Source organism: Solea senegalensis, linkage group LG2 (assembly GCF_019176455.1).
Source record: "Solea senegalensis isolate Sse05_10M linkage group LG2, IFAPA_SoseM_1, whole genome shotgun sequence".
Lineage (NCBI taxonomy): Eukaryota > Metazoa > Chordata > Actinopteri > Pleuronectiformes > Soleidae > Solea > Solea senegalensis.
The window spans coordinates 31,913,313-31,929,964 of record NC_058022.1 but is presented as its reverse complement, the minus strand read 5'-3'; the positions used below and the strand labels follow the sequence as shown (position 1 = coordinate 31,929,964).

At 42.1% G+C, this 16,652-nt stretch overlaps 3 protein-coding genes across 8 annotated transcripts in view; 2 read left to right on the top strand and 1 right to left on the bottom strand.

Moving 5' to 3' along the window:
- The window catches only part of LOC122765115 (FERM, ARHGEF and pleckstrin domain-containing protein 1-like), a 50,975-nt gene extending 46,314 nt beyond the window's left edge, over positions 1-4,661 (top strand). For all 3 annotated transcript variants that reach the window (XM_044019216.1, XM_044019217.1, XM_044019215.1), the window contains exons 24-28: positions 296-408; positions 2,152-2,312; positions 2,933-3,040; positions 3,216-3,367; positions 3,866-4,661. In XM_044019216.1, the coding sequence (XP_043875151.1) occupies positions 296-408; positions 2,152-2,312; positions 2,933-3,040; positions 3,216-3,367; positions 3,866-3,941 (610 nt within the window). In that variant the 3' untranslated portion in view covers positions 3,942-4,661. The remainder of the gene's footprint in view (positions 1-295; positions 409-2,151; positions 2,313-2,932; positions 3,041-3,215; positions 3,368-3,865) is intronic.
- Positions 4,662-5,072: 411 nt separating this feature from the next.
- LOC122765114 (gamma-glutamylaminecyclotransferase B-like) lies at positions 5,073-7,276 on the bottom strand. The gene is made up of 2 exons (XM_044019213.1): positions 6,757-7,276; positions 5,073-6,394 (listed from the first exon to the last, which is right to left on the bottom strand). Exon 2 carries the CDS (start codon positions 6,386-6,388, stop codon positions 5,900-5,902), a length of 489 nt encoding a protein of 162 aa, XP_043875148.1. The 5' UTR covers positions 6,389-6,394; positions 6,757-7,276; the 3' UTR covers positions 5,073-5,899.
- Positions 7,270-15,027, top strand: arl13b (ADP-ribosylation factor-like 13b). Of its 4 annotated transcripts, none has more exons than XM_044019211.1 (10): positions 7,270-7,830; positions 10,253-10,323; positions 10,478-10,727; positions 10,890-10,995; positions 11,212-11,414; positions 11,505-11,619; positions 11,715-11,856; positions 11,965-12,087; positions 12,248-12,316; positions 13,023-15,027. In XM_044019211.1, exons 1-10 carry the CDS (start codon positions 7,772-7,774, stop codon positions 13,094-13,096), a joined length of 1,212 nt encoding a protein of 403 aa, XP_043875146.1. In that variant the 5' UTR covers positions 7,270-7,771; the 3' UTR covers positions 13,097-15,027. The 4 variants fall into 4 exon arrangements, with proteins under 4 accessions (XP_043875146.1, XP_043875145.1, XP_043875144.1 ...); XM_044019210.1 differs by lacking the exon at positions 7,270-7,830 and adding an exon at positions 9,333-9,516 and having other exon boundaries at positions 13,179-15,027; XM_044019209.1 differs by lacking the exon at positions 7,270-7,830 and adding an exon at positions 9,333-9,516.
- Positions 15,028-16,652: the final 1,625 nt, after the last annotated feature.

The window sequence follows — 16,652 nt, the reverse complement described above, 5'->3', positions numbered from 1 at the left end:
GTGATATCCTCTTTTTGGCTGACTTTGGGGATTTATTCACAGACAAACAGTCTGGCCCCTCGAGCAGAGAAAACTAAAAACAGCCTCGTTGTGGAGTTCTGGCTCCTGATTAGATAAAATATCATGGGATACTGGGAAAAGATTCTCCTAGATTTACCTCAGAAGTAACAGTCAAAATATAGAACTATTTCTACTACTAACAGCCGTTTCAATTCAACAAGTGTACGTTACATCAGCTTGGAAGTAAAAGTGTTGACTGAGACGGGATCGGTTGGCGTCTTCTGTCTCGTTCCAGCTGTGCGTCAGAGATGGAGCGGTGGGTGGAGGACATCAGGATGGCCATCGACCTGGCGGAGCAGAGCAGCAGCCCGGGCACCGACCTGCTCTCCACGAGCCTCACTGACAACAGTAAGTTGGGCAAATGGAAAACGGCCCGTCTCTCTGACTCTGCACACAAGTCTCCTCACCATCAAAGTGCAGCAGAAGCGTCTGAGGTCCTGTGAGAAAACCGTCATTTTTCTGGAACTGACTCCACATGTGATTTGTGATTTGTCACCCGTGACGCCAGTGTCTCTCAGAAGACCTAATATGACACAGACTCCAGCTGTTGGCTTTAGTGACTGGGAATAATCACTCCCATCAGTTAAGGCCTTTCTCTAAGGGGAAACGCACCAACCCGCACTACCTGTAGACACAATCCACTCTCTTTTTCCCCCCCCATCAGCTGTCGGCACCAAGTGAATAACCTCACTGAGTTGTCACAGTTTTTCTTTCATCATATTTTTACCGTCACTTGATTCATATACAATAGGACCAGCCTCCATTTTTGTCCAGTCGTCTTCCTTTTATCTTTAAAACCTGTCACGATTCAATGAAGCCTCCAGCTGGTGACCTTTGGTTTGACGTCTCCATTGTGCCTCGGCTAAATCACCCACTATGAATTTTAGTTAAAGAGTATTGGCTTACAAGTGACAACAAAGGGGTCCTTTTTTTTTATTGTATTGCAATTGCTTTGATCACCGTTTGGACCCACGTCTTTGTTCTGTGGCTCATGTAAATGTTCCTCATCAGGTGATAATGACTTTTTCTGAGCTAAATCAGCTCATTTTATGCATCCGTCTGGACTCGCAGTGCTGCAAAATCCCCACTTAAAGCTACGGCGTTGCTGCAAAGTTTCCACAGAAACCTCGTAAAAGCGGCCCCTGTTTGCTGCCAGAGTGAAGCGGTCCAGCGAAAGAAGACTGGAAATGTTCACCATCCAGCTGCAGCCGGTTAAAACACAGACCGTTATAGCAGAACAGAAATGTCTACAAGATGCTGCAGAGCATCCCCAATAACAGCTGTGGCTTTTGATTATTATTATTGTTGTGTGCTGTTTTTAAAGGCTGTGCTAAACATCTGCACGAGGTTCCTTTGTCAGGACTTTGCAGACAACTGAAAAATCAGATTTTTCATTTATTCTTCATTATTTGCTCCAGCACATCTTCAAGTAGCACATGAATGAAACCAATGTGGCATCTGATACAGATCAAATGTCATATTTATAAATAGGAAAATACTGTTTTATAGATGAAGCACTTTTCAAAAGCAAATATAGATTCAATATGCTGTATGTAGATGGGTATACATTTATAGCTTTTGAGGGGTGTGGATTGATTTAGCGATATATATATATATATATATATAGGTGTACATTTATTGATCTAGATGGTTATACAGTTGGTAAATACAGAGATATAAATTATTGATAGGAATGGATTTATGGATATAGATGAGGGGTCTGCAACCTCGAGAATCAGAAGAGCCATTTTCGAGCCCTCTTCACCCAAATATAATTAATTATGGAGCCGTAAAACCTATTTGACCCATATAATGATATGTAATAAGTTTTATGTGTCGATATAAAATAGCTACTACTAAACAACTGTTGTTTTTTCTTGAAAATGTTTAAATATCGCATTTGACATAGAGGATGTGACACATATTTTTAGTAACCCGGTGCTGAAGGGCTAAAGAGTCACATTCGGCTGTAGAGCCACAGGTTGCAGACCCCTGGTATAGATAAATATAGATATATACCATGGAGGAAAATGCAGGAAACACCATTTCAAATGTATGTGTGAGACCTCACGTGTCCCTCTTCTTCCGCAGAGCTGCTGGACGACGGTGTGGCCGAGCAGGAGTCGGAGGAGGAGCTCTGCGGCTCGCGCTCCTCCCTGGAACGCCAGGGTCACCGTGGTAACACCACCGTGCATGTCTGCTGGCACCGCAACACCAGCGTGTCCATGGTGGACTTCAGCGTTGCCGTCGAGGTACAGCACCGCGTGTCCCTCGTCCAGTCCTCTGCACACATCACACACTCCTGTCTCTTGTCTTCCAGCCGTGCAGTCTCGTCCTCTTCATGTTGTTGTCGTTGTCCTGGTGTCTCACTCTTCTTCCCATGTCTGTGTTTAGATTATTCCTTTCCTATTCCCTTTTGTCTTGTCCACTTGTCTTTCTCTCTCTGTCTCCGACTTCCTCTTGTCCGTCCACACTGGCATAGTTAAAGACCCCTCAGCAGACACCAGGGGCCTGTGTCTCTCTCTCTGTGGGTTGCTGGCACAGGATGTGCAGCCTGTCCTTTAGTGACACCTACTGGAGCAGAGAGGTATTGCAGCAGCAAACTAAGGCTGAAACGAGACAGTTTTATTTTAATAATTAAATCAAATTATAACTCTGTGGGGGAAAAAAATGTCCAAATAGAGGAGACTGAGTTATAATTAGTTTTTTCCCCCACAATTGTCCTTCCTTTGCATGCAAAAATCACCCCTTTTTTTTTAGTGTTTATTTGATGATGTTTTATTAAAGTTACAAAGAAAGAAATGAATTTGCCAGCTGTATGTAAAGTTTTATTTGATTTTTTTTTCCCCCGTCTGCCGTTCTGCGTTTTCAGAACCAGCTGTCGGGGAACCTGCTGAGGAAGTTTAAGAACAGCAACGGCTGGCAGAAGCTCTGGGTGGTCTTCACCAACTTCAGCCTCTTCTTCTACAAGTCACATCAGGTTGGATTCACAGGAACGAACTGAAGATGTAACTCTGTAATGACTGTGTAATCATGGGAGTGTCATTTTACAAATTATAGCTGTGTGATAAGACACTGGGTAAATAACAGGTTAGCGAGCGTACGTTTGTAAGCGTCAACGTGTTGAATTTAAGTCCTTTTTTTCCTGCATGCAGGACGATTACCCTCTGGCCAGCCTCCCTCTGCTCGGCTACTCAGTTACGGTCCCGGCCGAGTCGGAAAACATCCACAAAGATTACGTTTTCAAACTACACTTCAAGTCCCATGTGTACTATTTCAGATCAGAGAGCGAGTACACCTTTGAAAGGTACAGTATTTCTGACATATTCACTGTGGAATAACCATTCAAGGTATATTAAGTATTTTTCCGACCTAAATATGGGTTCGGGTTATTTTACAGTCTTTACAAATACAACTAGTATTATTAAAAAATAATACTTTTCTATACATAAAACTTCATTTATACAACGCTTTTCAAACAAACCAGGTACAACTCAGAATGCTTTTCAGATGATTAGCATAAGATGTTAAAAACAACATTTTAGACACTAACTCATACCAAAATAATAGAATAATGCTTGTTATTTACAATATTACAAGTTGTACAATTTCATCACTAACAATGGATGACTTTATTGGTGTCAATTAAACCCCTGTACTTACACAGAACTCTATTCAAAACATGCAATCTTAAAATATACTGTAAAAACAACAATTAACTAAGTAAAAGACTGTAGTAAACCAGGTTATAGTGGTCGGTGTACTTGTTGCTTTAATAATTTGTATTTTTTAATCTGTCCTCCAGGTGGATGGAGGTGATCCGCAGCGCCACCTGCTCCTCCAGCCACTCACTGCCGAGCACCAGGAAAGACCTTTACTGATGACGGCGCTGCATCGATGCCTGCCTTCCTCCTCGTCAGACTTTAGACTGCCCCGAAAACACTAGAAATGACTCTTTTTTATCACAGACACAGAATCACATTGCACACGGCAAACACTCGAATTGACACTGGGATTTGATTCGCACTCTTATCACGAGGTTACTTCCACTTCACCTCCTCCGTCCACTTTCCTTTAACACCCTTTATACACAATGACCAGTGTCTGATGTTCATTATCTCATTTCATTTCCTGCTTTGTCAAACTGGCAACACAAAGATTCACTGACAGTGTTTTTCCTTATTTTCAACCTTACGTTTGTGCCACTGAGCGGCGTTGACGTGCACGCGTGGATCCATCCCAATTTGTATTATTCTAAATCTTCCTACACAGCAAACAGAGTTTGTGATAAGGTTTTTAAAAAATGTACATAATTCAGCCCTGAACCAGGTTTCCCGTAGCCTCCGTGCATGTGCAACACGCTCGCGTTCAACACGCTTTGTTTCCATGGCAACCCATGAATAATTTGATGAATTAAATGCGCTGCCAGTTTGGACACGATTACAAAACAAACATTTTTTCCCCCGGTTTTGTAAAGCGACTTTTTGTACAGTCCTTTGATACACTGTGAAATGTTTTTCCCTCATGACTTTTCTTTTTGCTTTTTTGTTGCTTTTCTTCCCGTTTCCCTGCAAGTTCTCTTTAAATGGCTTCAAAACTGCTTCCAACGCCAACAGAGATTTCACTGGTTCACTGCCAAAAAAAAACCTTCCCTTCTTATTCCTCTTTTTTTATTTTACTATTTTAAATAAAGATGAGAAAACATTGTGTTCATAAAAAAGTGACAGCGCCCCAGAAAACTGATTTTACTTTGTTTACTTATGGTTACACAGCACCTGCTGGGATTAGATTAGATTAGAACAACACAACATGAAGTAAACAGCCATGTAAACAACGCAGAAAAGAGATTTAAAGAGGAAATGAAGTTTAAATGAAAAGCATCTTTGAATTTCTTTAGTCGGTGTTAGAGATGTTGACTCATGTAAGCAGATTTTTCTCCTGAGGCTGATTTACTACATGTAGTTGATTCACACACAAACACTGGTAACACAACCCTCAGAAGATGCAGTAAGCAGATTGTCATCTTTTTTATTAATTTCATTAATTACTGAAATGTGTTTCCAGGTAATGGAGTGCTTACACTGAATATGACAAAAATGACGGTACTACAGACACAAGTTGGACAAATGCTCTTTGAAACATATATTCACAGTACATGCCGCTTTTAAAAAGGTCCAGAGTGACGAATTAAGGGATCTGTTAACATCAATGTTGTATAATTATGTTACAAATGACAGACGGTGGGATTGATTGATTGATTGATCGTGCCGAGGCTCTGTAGGTTTTGTAATTGTGATACAAATTAGATTGAGCATGGCTCTTGTGGTTACCGGTGTCGCAGTTTATGCTTCGTCTCCTCCTACTTCTCGGTCAAAGACGGAGGAGGAAATGTTGGTGCATGTGCAGAACGTCGAGTCCAACTCCAATCTGAATACACGTATACATGGAGGTGTAATTGGACTATGAATCACATTATCCAGGTATGTTAGTCCGACTAAGACTAGCTCGATTTTAGTTGGACTGATGTGTTTAAAATAGGTCTTTTCATGTTTTTAGGCCACCTAACGGCCACCGTAGTTACACTTTGGTGGGGAACTTCACCTCGAAATGCCACTTAATCCCACACACTGGTCCTTTAAGTACATCAATGAGAGATTTCAAGAATCAGATAATTCACAGTTGTCTATCACAACACTTGTTTCAATGTTACACAGAGGATCATAATACATATCAGAAAACCGATCTTATATAATCATTCTAGTTTGACATTTGAACTTCATTCATTCGTACATATTTGATTGCCAATGCCCTGAGGTTACAAAAGAACTAGCGAGCTGCATCAATCTCGTGCTTCTCTGGTCACATATTCCAGGCCGTGGTCTCCATAGGCGTCGTAGCTCTCATAGTTGGCCAGTGAAGGCCAGTCTGGCTGGTACGTTGTCGTGTTGTACACAAACACCTCAGTGATGCTCCCTGGCGACAGAGTCTCCTCACCCTCGCTCTTCCCCAGCCACGCTTTCACCTCGACACTAATCCCAGTCCGCTGGTACATGGTGGGAATGCACTCGAAGGCGTCCAGGAATTTCAGCATCCTGTCATCCACGCTGTAGATCTCTCCGTGGACTCTGTGACCCTGGCCAGGGATGTTGAGGAGGAAAGGGATGTTGCACTTGCCAGCGATCACCAGTGGGTATTTCTCGGTGGTGAGAGCCGAGGCGAGGAGCTCGGCCTTTCCATTGGTGCTGTCCAACATGCGGAAGTAGTTTGGCTGCCCCTTCTTCAGGGTGCCATAGACAAAGATACGAATCATGTGGATGCTTGAGGACATACGCGCCTGTAAACAAGGAAAGCACAAGTGTTAGAGAGTCATCATTTATATTTGATTTACTTTTAACTGACCAAAAGAAGCCAAATGCCAATCGGGCTCATTATTATTTTTATTTATCATAATTTTTGATTAATTAACAAAGTTTTTCAGTCCATACATCTGCAAAATTAGAACATATGATCACAAACACAGATCATGACAGTGAACAGCTCCCCGTACAATCCATTGATGATGAATGGGTTGGATGAATTAAAACAAACAATGTAAGAATTGTAAAACAAAATAAAGACGCAGGCCATTAACTGCAGTGCAGGTTGTAAAAACACAACGTGAGAAATGTAATTTAATTAAAAGAAACCGCAACTCACCTGCGCTTGAGACCGGTTTACTGGAGTGTTCTAAACTAGTTCACGCTGTCCTTTTCCGGATTCAGGAAGAGCTGAACAAGCACAACAATCTTGGAGGGTGGTGAATGACAACAACGCATGCGCAGTAAAGACCAGCTGAGGTCTTCTCGTCTACTGAGCTTGAATTTCCCCCTTGGGGATCAATAAAGTTTTTTGAATTGAAAAAAGGTGTACTGCAGCTGCAGGTGGCGCTGTAATTAGTAAAGTAGACCAATACAACTATCTGTACAGTAGATTATATTATTCTATATTATATTATATATAGAACAGCATAAACATGGTAAATTAAGTTACATTATATAGTTGTTGTTCATATTGTAAGATGTGTCGGTTGTTGTGGCCTTAAGGAAAGTTCTAACGATATTAAAACAATATTAATTCAATGTCCTGTAAACAGTTTGTTCTCTTTCAAAACCTATGGGCCGCAGGGGATTTTCTGGTTGCAATACCACGGGAGGCCGATAGAGGCTCCATGCCTAGCAGCAAGAGAGGACGGCGTAAACAAAGCAGAGAGCAACACAACCAGCTAACGTTAATTAGCTAATGTTTCGCGACTAACAACAGTATAGCTACATTCGGTTCGTTAAGAAAAACGCTTTATTGTTGTTGTTGTTTTAACACCGGTTGTTTTTCCCCCCCCGTTTTGTACGAATACTCTATTCCTGTGCTGGAACTAAACGAGGAGAAAAGACAGCTTCTTATGCTCAAGCTAGTTACCTTAAATCCTAACGGAGGCACGGATTTAGCATTTCTGGAAATGGATGCTGTCTGAAGTGAGGTGTGTCTTCAACACCTGGTGACAACCGCTGGATTCATCGGCGCTGTTTAATGTCGAGTGTTTATACGAAGGTTGCAAACGTCGGTGCTATCACGACTTAGCTCGCTATGTAGCTAATTCGGTCTATGAGCTGCCTCTTCAAGGCTGGATCGTGGCGTGACGGTCCACTCCACTGCTGCCATCTGGACTCGAACTGAGATGTTTAGCCTCATGGCGAATTGCTGCAGTTGGCTAAAACGTTGGCGAGAGCCCGCAAGGTGAGTTATGAGATGTTATGACAGCCTTTAATATTCATAGTCTCGGGGCCAAATAAACGGAGCTGCAGGTGGTTTGTTTCAGTAGTTTTACAAGAATGAGATGGAGACTCCTTTCACGTGATCAAATCCTTTCATTTCACTCATACATCATTCAATTATAATGGTGTCATGATGCTTTTCTCAAAATAACCACAAATGGAGTGACGCTGCTGATGATGTACCAAATGCTCTCAAACTGTGGTACGTGTACCATCAGTGGTACACAAGCTTCCTCCGGTGGTACTCTTCCAGAAATACTATATACCAGGATATGTGACTGGAGTGTGTCTCTATCTCTATCTTAATCTAATTACTCAATGTGTTTGAACTATAAGTGAGGAAGATGAGGATTATAAGAGAGCAAATTATCTTATTGTGATGGGGGGTTAGCACTCTCCCCTTTGCAGCAAGAAGACCCAGGTTTGCGACCCGGTTGGAACAAGGGCCTTTCTGCAATATGAGGATTAGTTAAATTGGACCCTCTAAATTCATTGTAGGTGTGAAAGTGACTAGTTGTTTGTGTCTATGTGACGCTGTGATGGACTGGTGACCTGTCCAGGGTGTACTCCGCCTTTCGCCCCCTATGTCAGCTGGGATTGGCATCAAGAGGAGGATAAAGCGACAGAAGATGAATGAATGGAATAAATCTGCCTCCCGTGGAAAGTCAGTAGTTGAATTTGCTCAGCTTATTTACACCACTGTATTTTAACCTTGGTGATAATGGTGTTATTTTGAGAGCTCAATATTGTCTCTCTTGGTATAAAAAAGTTTGAGAAGCACTGCACTAAAAAGTTCCCTCCTGCAGTGTTTTTGCTCATTAAGTGGTCGTAAATGAATGGTGTTGACATAAATGTCATTTTCTTTGCTGATGAATGAGTTTGTTTGGGCCATAAAATGTCAGAAATGCAGATCAGTTTCCCCTCCAAACCTCAAAATGAAAATGTCCTTGAATGTTGAAAGTTTAATGTCACAGAGGAGCAGAGGAAACCTGAAAATATTCACGTTTTAGAAGCTGAAGTCAATCAGAGAATGTTTTTGATCAGTTACAGGTACTAATCAATCAATAGATTTACTGTTGCTGTAAATCTATTGGTAATTTGTGATGTTTTTGAACAAAATGAGGGCTTTCAGTAATTAATGGGGATTTTGACTTTACCTTAGAGATAAATGAATTCATAAATCAAATAAACACTCTGCACATTAACTTACATTGAGCATATATTTGCATGATAATGCGTTGTTGTAGGCCTTTCATTCATTATGTATTAGGATTGTGTTGACATCTTTTTGTTCTGTTATTTTAATAAACAAAATATAAAGCCATTTTAAAATAGAAAACGTGAAGCAAAAAGATGTAATTGACAGTGCTATGTTCACGTGGTATCTGTGAGGCATCTGATCCTGTGGACTTAGTCAGAAATCCTTCCCTAATCCTACAAGCAGGTCTGTTTAGTTGTGCTTTTTCCTTTGGCCTGTGGCTGTGAGGGGTTTGTTTGTACTCGCAGTGAGTAGGTGGGTAATGTTGGGAGTTAGCGTTTCACCTTCTTTGATGGTCATATCAGAGACGGCACTGATGAAGGCCAGTTGGCTCCAGAAGACGGTTAAATGGATTGTGCAGTTGTTGTCGTTTCGGCGCAAGTGTCAAAGTTAAGTATGCAGCCAGGAAGCAACAGGTGTTTATGTCAGTGTATGTTTACTCAGTGGACTCATGTGCAACAATATTTAATATTACAGGATAAATATCAACAAAAGGGGCCTTTAAAGATGCTAGCTATATATTTTAATGCTATTGCCTTGTAGAGAATTACGGTGCAGAAATAATCTTGCAAGGCTTCTCACAAAGTTCTCTGGACTTTTGAGAAACTTGGTAGCTGGTGTGTGCATTCTGCAGAAATGCCCAGATGACTGTGTGTATGTCTTTACAACCTTTTTAGTTTGGCTGTGTTTCCTGCCTCCTTAGAAAGATTTAAAGACGAGTTGTGTTGTAAACAGATATATATCGATTAAGGAACTGGACACGGAAAGCAAGTCCACAATTTGGCTTATTAATCAATTGGTGGTCGTCGGGTTTATTTTACTTTGGATTTCTTGGTTTATTATACTCTGCGGTAACTGCTTGTGACCGCTGCTGACTCGCTCGGTGAGTCAGCTCGGTCGGTGTATTTTACGAGCGCGTCTCTCATTGCGTCATTCATTCAGATTATTAACAGGCTTATATCTGAGTGTGTCATGGTTACTAATGCCAGGTCAGTCTTTTAGCACAGATGATGCACATTGAGACACATGGCACCACAGATGGCATCAGATTTTACAATAGTGATGCTTATGTACAATGTACTGTATAAGCCGATGCATTCATTTTTCCCCCTTTATGATCCTACAGGAAAGTGACACTGGTGATGGTGGGACTGGATAATGCAGGGAAGACGGCAACGGTACGAGGAATCCAAGGAGGTAAATGCCTTTTGTTGTAAATGTTTTCATGTTGTTAAATATCTTTTTTAAATAACAGTAAAGTCCATCTTGTTTCCTGTGAATAAACAGCGCCTCTTGCTCCTCTGCTCGGATATCATTTCACTTCATCTGCTTCTATTGTCCTCTCTCACAGAGGATCCCAACGACGTGGCCCCGACCGTAGGTTTTTCCAAGGTCGACCTGAAGCAGGGCAAGTACGAGGTCACTATCTTTGACCTCGGCGGCGGGAAGAGAATCCGCGGCATCTGGAAGAACTACTACTCCGAGTCATACGGTGTGGTGTTCGTGGTGGACTCCAGCGATGTGCAGCGGATCCAGGAGACGCGGGAGACCATGGCCGAGGTCCTTCAGCATCCACGCATCGCAGGCAAACCGGTGCTAGTGTGAGTGAGCGGAGTTAAAGCAACACTAAGGCCGCTTTCACACCAGAAAATGCATATAATCTTGTCTAATCCTGGGACAAAGCATATTTATATTTAATTTTCTTTTAGCTTTTTCCTCTACCTCAACACTGATGATGTGTGCGTTACTGTCTGTGCTTTCAGACTTGCAAACAAACAGGACCAGGATGGAGCGTTAGCTGAAGCAGACATCATTGAGAACCTGTCGTTAGAGAAGCTTGTAAATGAGAACAAGTGTCTCTGTCAGATCGTAAGTGTTTGTGCACCTGTTGTGTGATGGCCCTTGAGTGGCATTTTTACCCATACAATGCAGGTTAGGTTGTGTTGTATTTTCCCTTGTTTGCCATAGCAGCATAGTAGTTTGAATCGCTTCAAGGATGCTTTTATTAGAAAAGTCAAATAAAAGTCAAATAAACCAACACAGGTTTGTACAATATTATTCATTGAAAATGTGCTCCAACCCCAGGAGCCATGCTCTGCGGTCCTGGGTTACGGCAAAAAGGTGGACAAGTCCATCAAGAAGGGCCTGAACTGGCTCCTCAGCAACATCGCCAAAGACTACGAGACAATTACTGAGCGTGTGCAGAAGGACACGGCTGAGCAACGCGCGCAGGAGGAGCAGGACAAGAAGGAGCGGGCCGAGAGAGTACGGCGGATACGAGAAGAGAGGTGAGGAAAACACAGCGAAGTGAAATCTGAATATTTAGTAAATGTAACCGTGTCGACCAGGAAAGTTAACATCCTTTTTTCTGTCAACAGAGAACGTCAGGAGCGGGAAGGGGCAGAACGAGAAGGCAGGCCGATCCAGGAAGAAGAGCCTGATGATGAAACCGTGCTCAGCCCGTTCCAGCCAATCAACAGTGTCATCTCTGAGGTGGTTAGCCCTCGTGTACTTGGGCTTTTTCCGTCTCATTTCTGATTGAAGCTGCAGTTATTAGATCGCTTTTGCCCTTTTTGTGTTGCTTTCAGAATGAGGATAAAGAAAAGGAGCGGAGTCGGCAGAGAGAGCTGCAGGAGGGCAGGACTAAGGCTGATGTTGGTCAAGAGGAAGAGGAGTATGAGGAGGAAGACCCAGACGACTCCAGGCAAACGCCGGAACACTCCAGTTCGGGTGAGTGTTACATCTTCAAAACATCAACATTTATGTATGAGTGCTGGTTAAAAAGTCAAAAAGGATCATAATCTAAATTAATGCCCCGATATATCTCTGTACCTTCAGCCACATCTGTCGAGCAGAACAAGAAGAAGACACGGAAGCTTCACCTCAAGAGGAAGCACCGCGTGGACCCACTGAGGACAGAGGACGGGCCAACGGAGAGCCCCACCCCTCCACCTCCACCAGGTAGGCCGAGGTTTTGCAGCTTCAGTCAAGTCGTTGAGAAATACGGAGTTCATATCGGGCTTTAGGTGTCACATATACCAGCTTCTGCCTTTAGCTTTGTAACCTCAACATCCTGACAATTTTCTTTGGTTCTTATTTTGTGTGTTTTTTGTTTTTTTAGTGGGATGGGCCACACCCAAAGTTTCTAGACTGCCCAAACTAGAGCCACTGGGAGACTCAAAACATTCTGGTAAAGCTGCCCGTGAAGTCTGGTGACACTTCATCCCTCACTGCCCATCGCATTTTTAATTTCATGCATTACTTCCTTTTGTTATATCGCCCCAATCGGCCATTAACTTCCCCGCTCACCTCGTCTTTGTGTGGAGTAACTCATTCACTAACTGTCATGGCTCTGACTCTGAGTGTTTCCTCTGTGCATAATTCGCCGCGTGTAAATTGGATCCGCGTTTCGGATCCACTCGCGGCTCCGGCACAGGTGCCAGGAGCCAGGAGGTGTGTGTGCGTGTGTGCTTGTGTGTTTTTGCGTCACAGCAGTGGTGGTAGATTATTCAGGCATGGCATCACAAAGGAAACACTACAAACCTGTCTTGGAGACGTGTGTTGACTCTTGATTAGTAACATACTCACATGTTGTTGTGTTCTTCTTCCTCCCCCTCTGCATCTTCTTCACCCAGGCATGTGTTTTGGAACGTGTGCGCGTCCTTCATGGTGGCAGATGTCTTAACTGACTCAAAGGCTCGTCTGTCTGTCTGTCTGTCTGTCTGTGTGTTCTTCCTCCAGTGTATTTCCCATCCTCCCGTAACTCAGCTGTCACGGTTTTTTTTTTGTCCCCCTCACATCACGTCATAAATAGAGCTCTCACTGCCAGTGTTATTTATTGCAGGACTTGCTGAGTGAAGCTTACTAACGCAGCTTTCTTTCCGTCCCCTCCACAGACTTTTACAAGCCTCTCCCTCCGCTTGCAAACAGGCCGCGGCCTAACGGCGACACTGATGACGTCATCTTTTAAACCTCTCTTTAGTGAGGTTGACTCCCGACCAATCACTGCTCTCCCTTCTTTTTTCTTTCTTTTTTTTACTTTCTGTCTCAAGCGAGTGAAGTCTAGACAGCGAAACGCGCAGACGGCACGGGAGGGGGGGGTGCGAGCCAGCGTGTGGTGGACTGCGAGTGACGTGGAGCATCATGGGAAATGGAGTCCTTTCCTCGGAAGCTGAGATTTGTCTTCACAAGCTGACACAAGTCGGTGTGAATCGCTGAACTTGTACTGAGCTGCTTTTATTTTTATCTGTCAGAAGTGTTTTCACTTCTAACGACTGAAACTTTGTTTTATATTCCGTGTATCAGTGTTAGATTGGACTGAAATGCTTTTAAACTGACAAACATATGTAAATATGTTCATTCTGACCCTGTATATGGAATTTGTCTGTCATATTTTATTCATTTATTTTTGGTATCTTCAGTTTTGTAGTGGAAACAAAGAGTTTTAAGTGCTTTAAATGAGGTATTTTTCAAATTGGAACAAATCATATTCCCCCTGAAAAAGCAGGAGTGAGAAAGGAGGCTTACAAAGAAGTTAGCACCATTCTGACATTCTGGAGGCCGATACTGGTCAAAATCACCAGATTGGAGGTCAGAAAAAGAATAAAGAAAGACTCGATATCATCTGTAAATATCCCCATAAATGCTTACGTCACGGTACATTTTGGTTTGGTACAGAGCGGTATGGTTTGGTTTGGTAAAGCCCTGGGTCAGGCTCTGCGTACTCTGACCATACCATGTCATTTCACTCTGTTACAAACAATAGAACGGTTGTGGGCTGGTTATTTTAGTACTCTTCCTAATGGAAACGCACAAAAATATGTACCGTGCTGTATCAAACTGAACCGTGTTGTTTAAAATGACAATGTTTTGGGCGGAAATTGCAAAGAAAACCTAAAAAAAAAAAAAGAGTTAAAAGTTAAAACAACCGAGGTTCACAGACGGAGTTATTTTAACATCCTGCAGATTTAACTCGGGGAAAATCCATTCTGCCTACTGCAGCAATTTGTTTCTTCCATTATGGGAGGAAAATATTTGTTTTTGAAGTGGCTGTTCATGGTTCGGCGGTAAATGCATTGGCACAGATGTGGTATAAACAGCTTAGTTGTTTTTAAACCAAATGTAAGAAGAAAAAAAAAAAAAGGATTAGTATGGAGCCCATCCCTACTCCACACTGTAATATAGAACATCTTCCTGTGTGCGGACATGTAACACTACATTATGAATGTTAATGGGTCGGGTTTATTCTTGAATGTCTCCACATTTCAATTGTAAAGTTGCTTTTTTTTATGGCCACGAAGAGAAAAAAACCCATCTATGATACATTGGTGTGTTTTTGCCAGCAGCATCATAAAGGACTGTACATTTGTATGTATTGTTTAAAAAAAAGGCAAACAGAAAATCTACGTGTCTGCAGGGCTTCAGATTGTTTTTATGCATTCTACTGTTCACACTGTGTACCTGTTTTTTTAAAGTGATATTTCTCTGGAGGCAGAAAATGAGTCACAATAATCCCCTCTCAGGTGGCACCAAGGAGGGAGCCAGTGTTGCTGCTCCTGTTTGTTTGTTTGTTGTTGCTCACTCTTCTCCACTCGTGGACACTTTGGCAAACAACAAAGCAAATGAAGCAGAAGCCAACATTGAATCTGAAAAGGGTTTAAAATAAATAAATAAATAAATCGTCCCAAGTTTTAGGTCTTTGTTGCGGCAGGATCAGTGGATACTGGGTCAGGACGCCTGAGAATAAGACACTGAAATATCACTTTGAAACCACAGTATATGAAAACTAGAGTGCACCACCGTCCATTAACTTAAGTTAATGTGCGAGGTGTTTAAAAGACTTCTGTTTTTTTACTCAATTTGAATTTTATAACGGCACAATAAAATATGTTTTCAGTAATATATTGTTGACTGGTTTGTAGTGGATTTGTGTCTCTTCAACACGTGTGGCGTCAAGTCACTTTAAAACAGAAAGGTTTGTGTTATTTTAACATTAAAACACTGTAAGCTTGTAACTAATATGGATTTCCATGATCATGAATCTTCCCTTTCTTCTTCCTGTCAGGTCCCAGGTTAGCTTTATCGAGGCCGCCCTTTTGGACCACCACGTTTTTATATTTCATATATCGCCCTCGATGGACTATCTACACATCTTTGCCTTTTACAGAGGTTTTTCCACACACTTGGGAGGGACGAGGGACATTCAGCTGCAACGTGTCGCTCAAGTTAACACAACATTAATGTCACAATAGCGTATTCACTTAAGAGTTTAGCTTTTCAGCTGATAAACGTGGGAGTCGTTAATGTGCCGATTTATCTCTGGATGTGCTTTCCCTTCACAACAACCGCGTCAGCGTCTTTGAATCTCGTCGTTCAACAGTAACAAGTCAAACATGTTTGTTCATAAGTGTTCATAATGTTGTGCTCAAAGTAATTGATTTACAAAAGCTTAAAAAAAAGCAAACCAAGTGTTTTTATGAGACATAATTTGATATCACAAGCAAATTAAATTTCTGCAAATTATAATCTGAAGTGTTGCAACAAAAGAAACCGAGCAAATGCCCCTGGGTATAATAATTTCTGAACACTGCATAAGGGCCCCTAGAACACTGAGATAATCTGTGTCTGTTACAGCCACGTTCCCTCATCTAAGTCTGTACAACCTGGACTCTGATCTTCAACAATGAGAGATTAAATGAAGTGAAAAGGGGGATTTTTGCACGAGCACTTTCAGCTCCTCCTCCTCCTCGGAGAAAACACAAGACAAAAATAAATAAATCAAAGCCCGAGATGAAAGTGCCAGACCACAGTATGGAAACATTTTGTGTGGTTTTGATAAACGACTTTAGGGCTTCGGGAAGTGCTTTTGAATTTAAATGAGCTTTGTTATGTGTTAATAAAGCAGCGGCAGCTCCGCAGTGTGTGTTTACAGGCCCAGAACGTTCACTTCTTCTGGTTCTGTCTACACCAGCAAAGTGACGAAAATGAATACACGCACACAACCTGCTGGATGCAATGTTCCTTCTGTTCATAATCACACACTACAGTGATAATCTGCCATGAATATAGATGGAATTAGCCAAGGGCAAAACATATTTCAGACATACTGCATTTCCCCCCCCCCCAACAAAAACTGTTGTTTCATGCTACAAAAAGCAGGAATAAAGAAGTGACACCTGTTATAATAATAATAATAATATGTCTGGCTGATTCGCTCCTTTATCTTGATGAATTATTATTATCATGTGACTGAGATTATGATTCAAAAATGAGTCATTTTTGCAGTAAAGTGCGGCCTCATTAGTGCTGTCGTCGTTGTCATTAACACACAGTGAACGGGCGTTGATTTTGGAGCTGCACTGTGTCCTGCAGAGGTGCTCTCAATAATCCCCCTCACCCCGTCCCCGTCCCCTCAGTACACTTTAAACCCACTGATATCATCAGTCTTAAGATGTCTGGCTCCTTCCGGAAGCAATAATGTGATGAAGTGTTGCAATTGACTTCCTTCCCACACCTTCTCCCTTTGA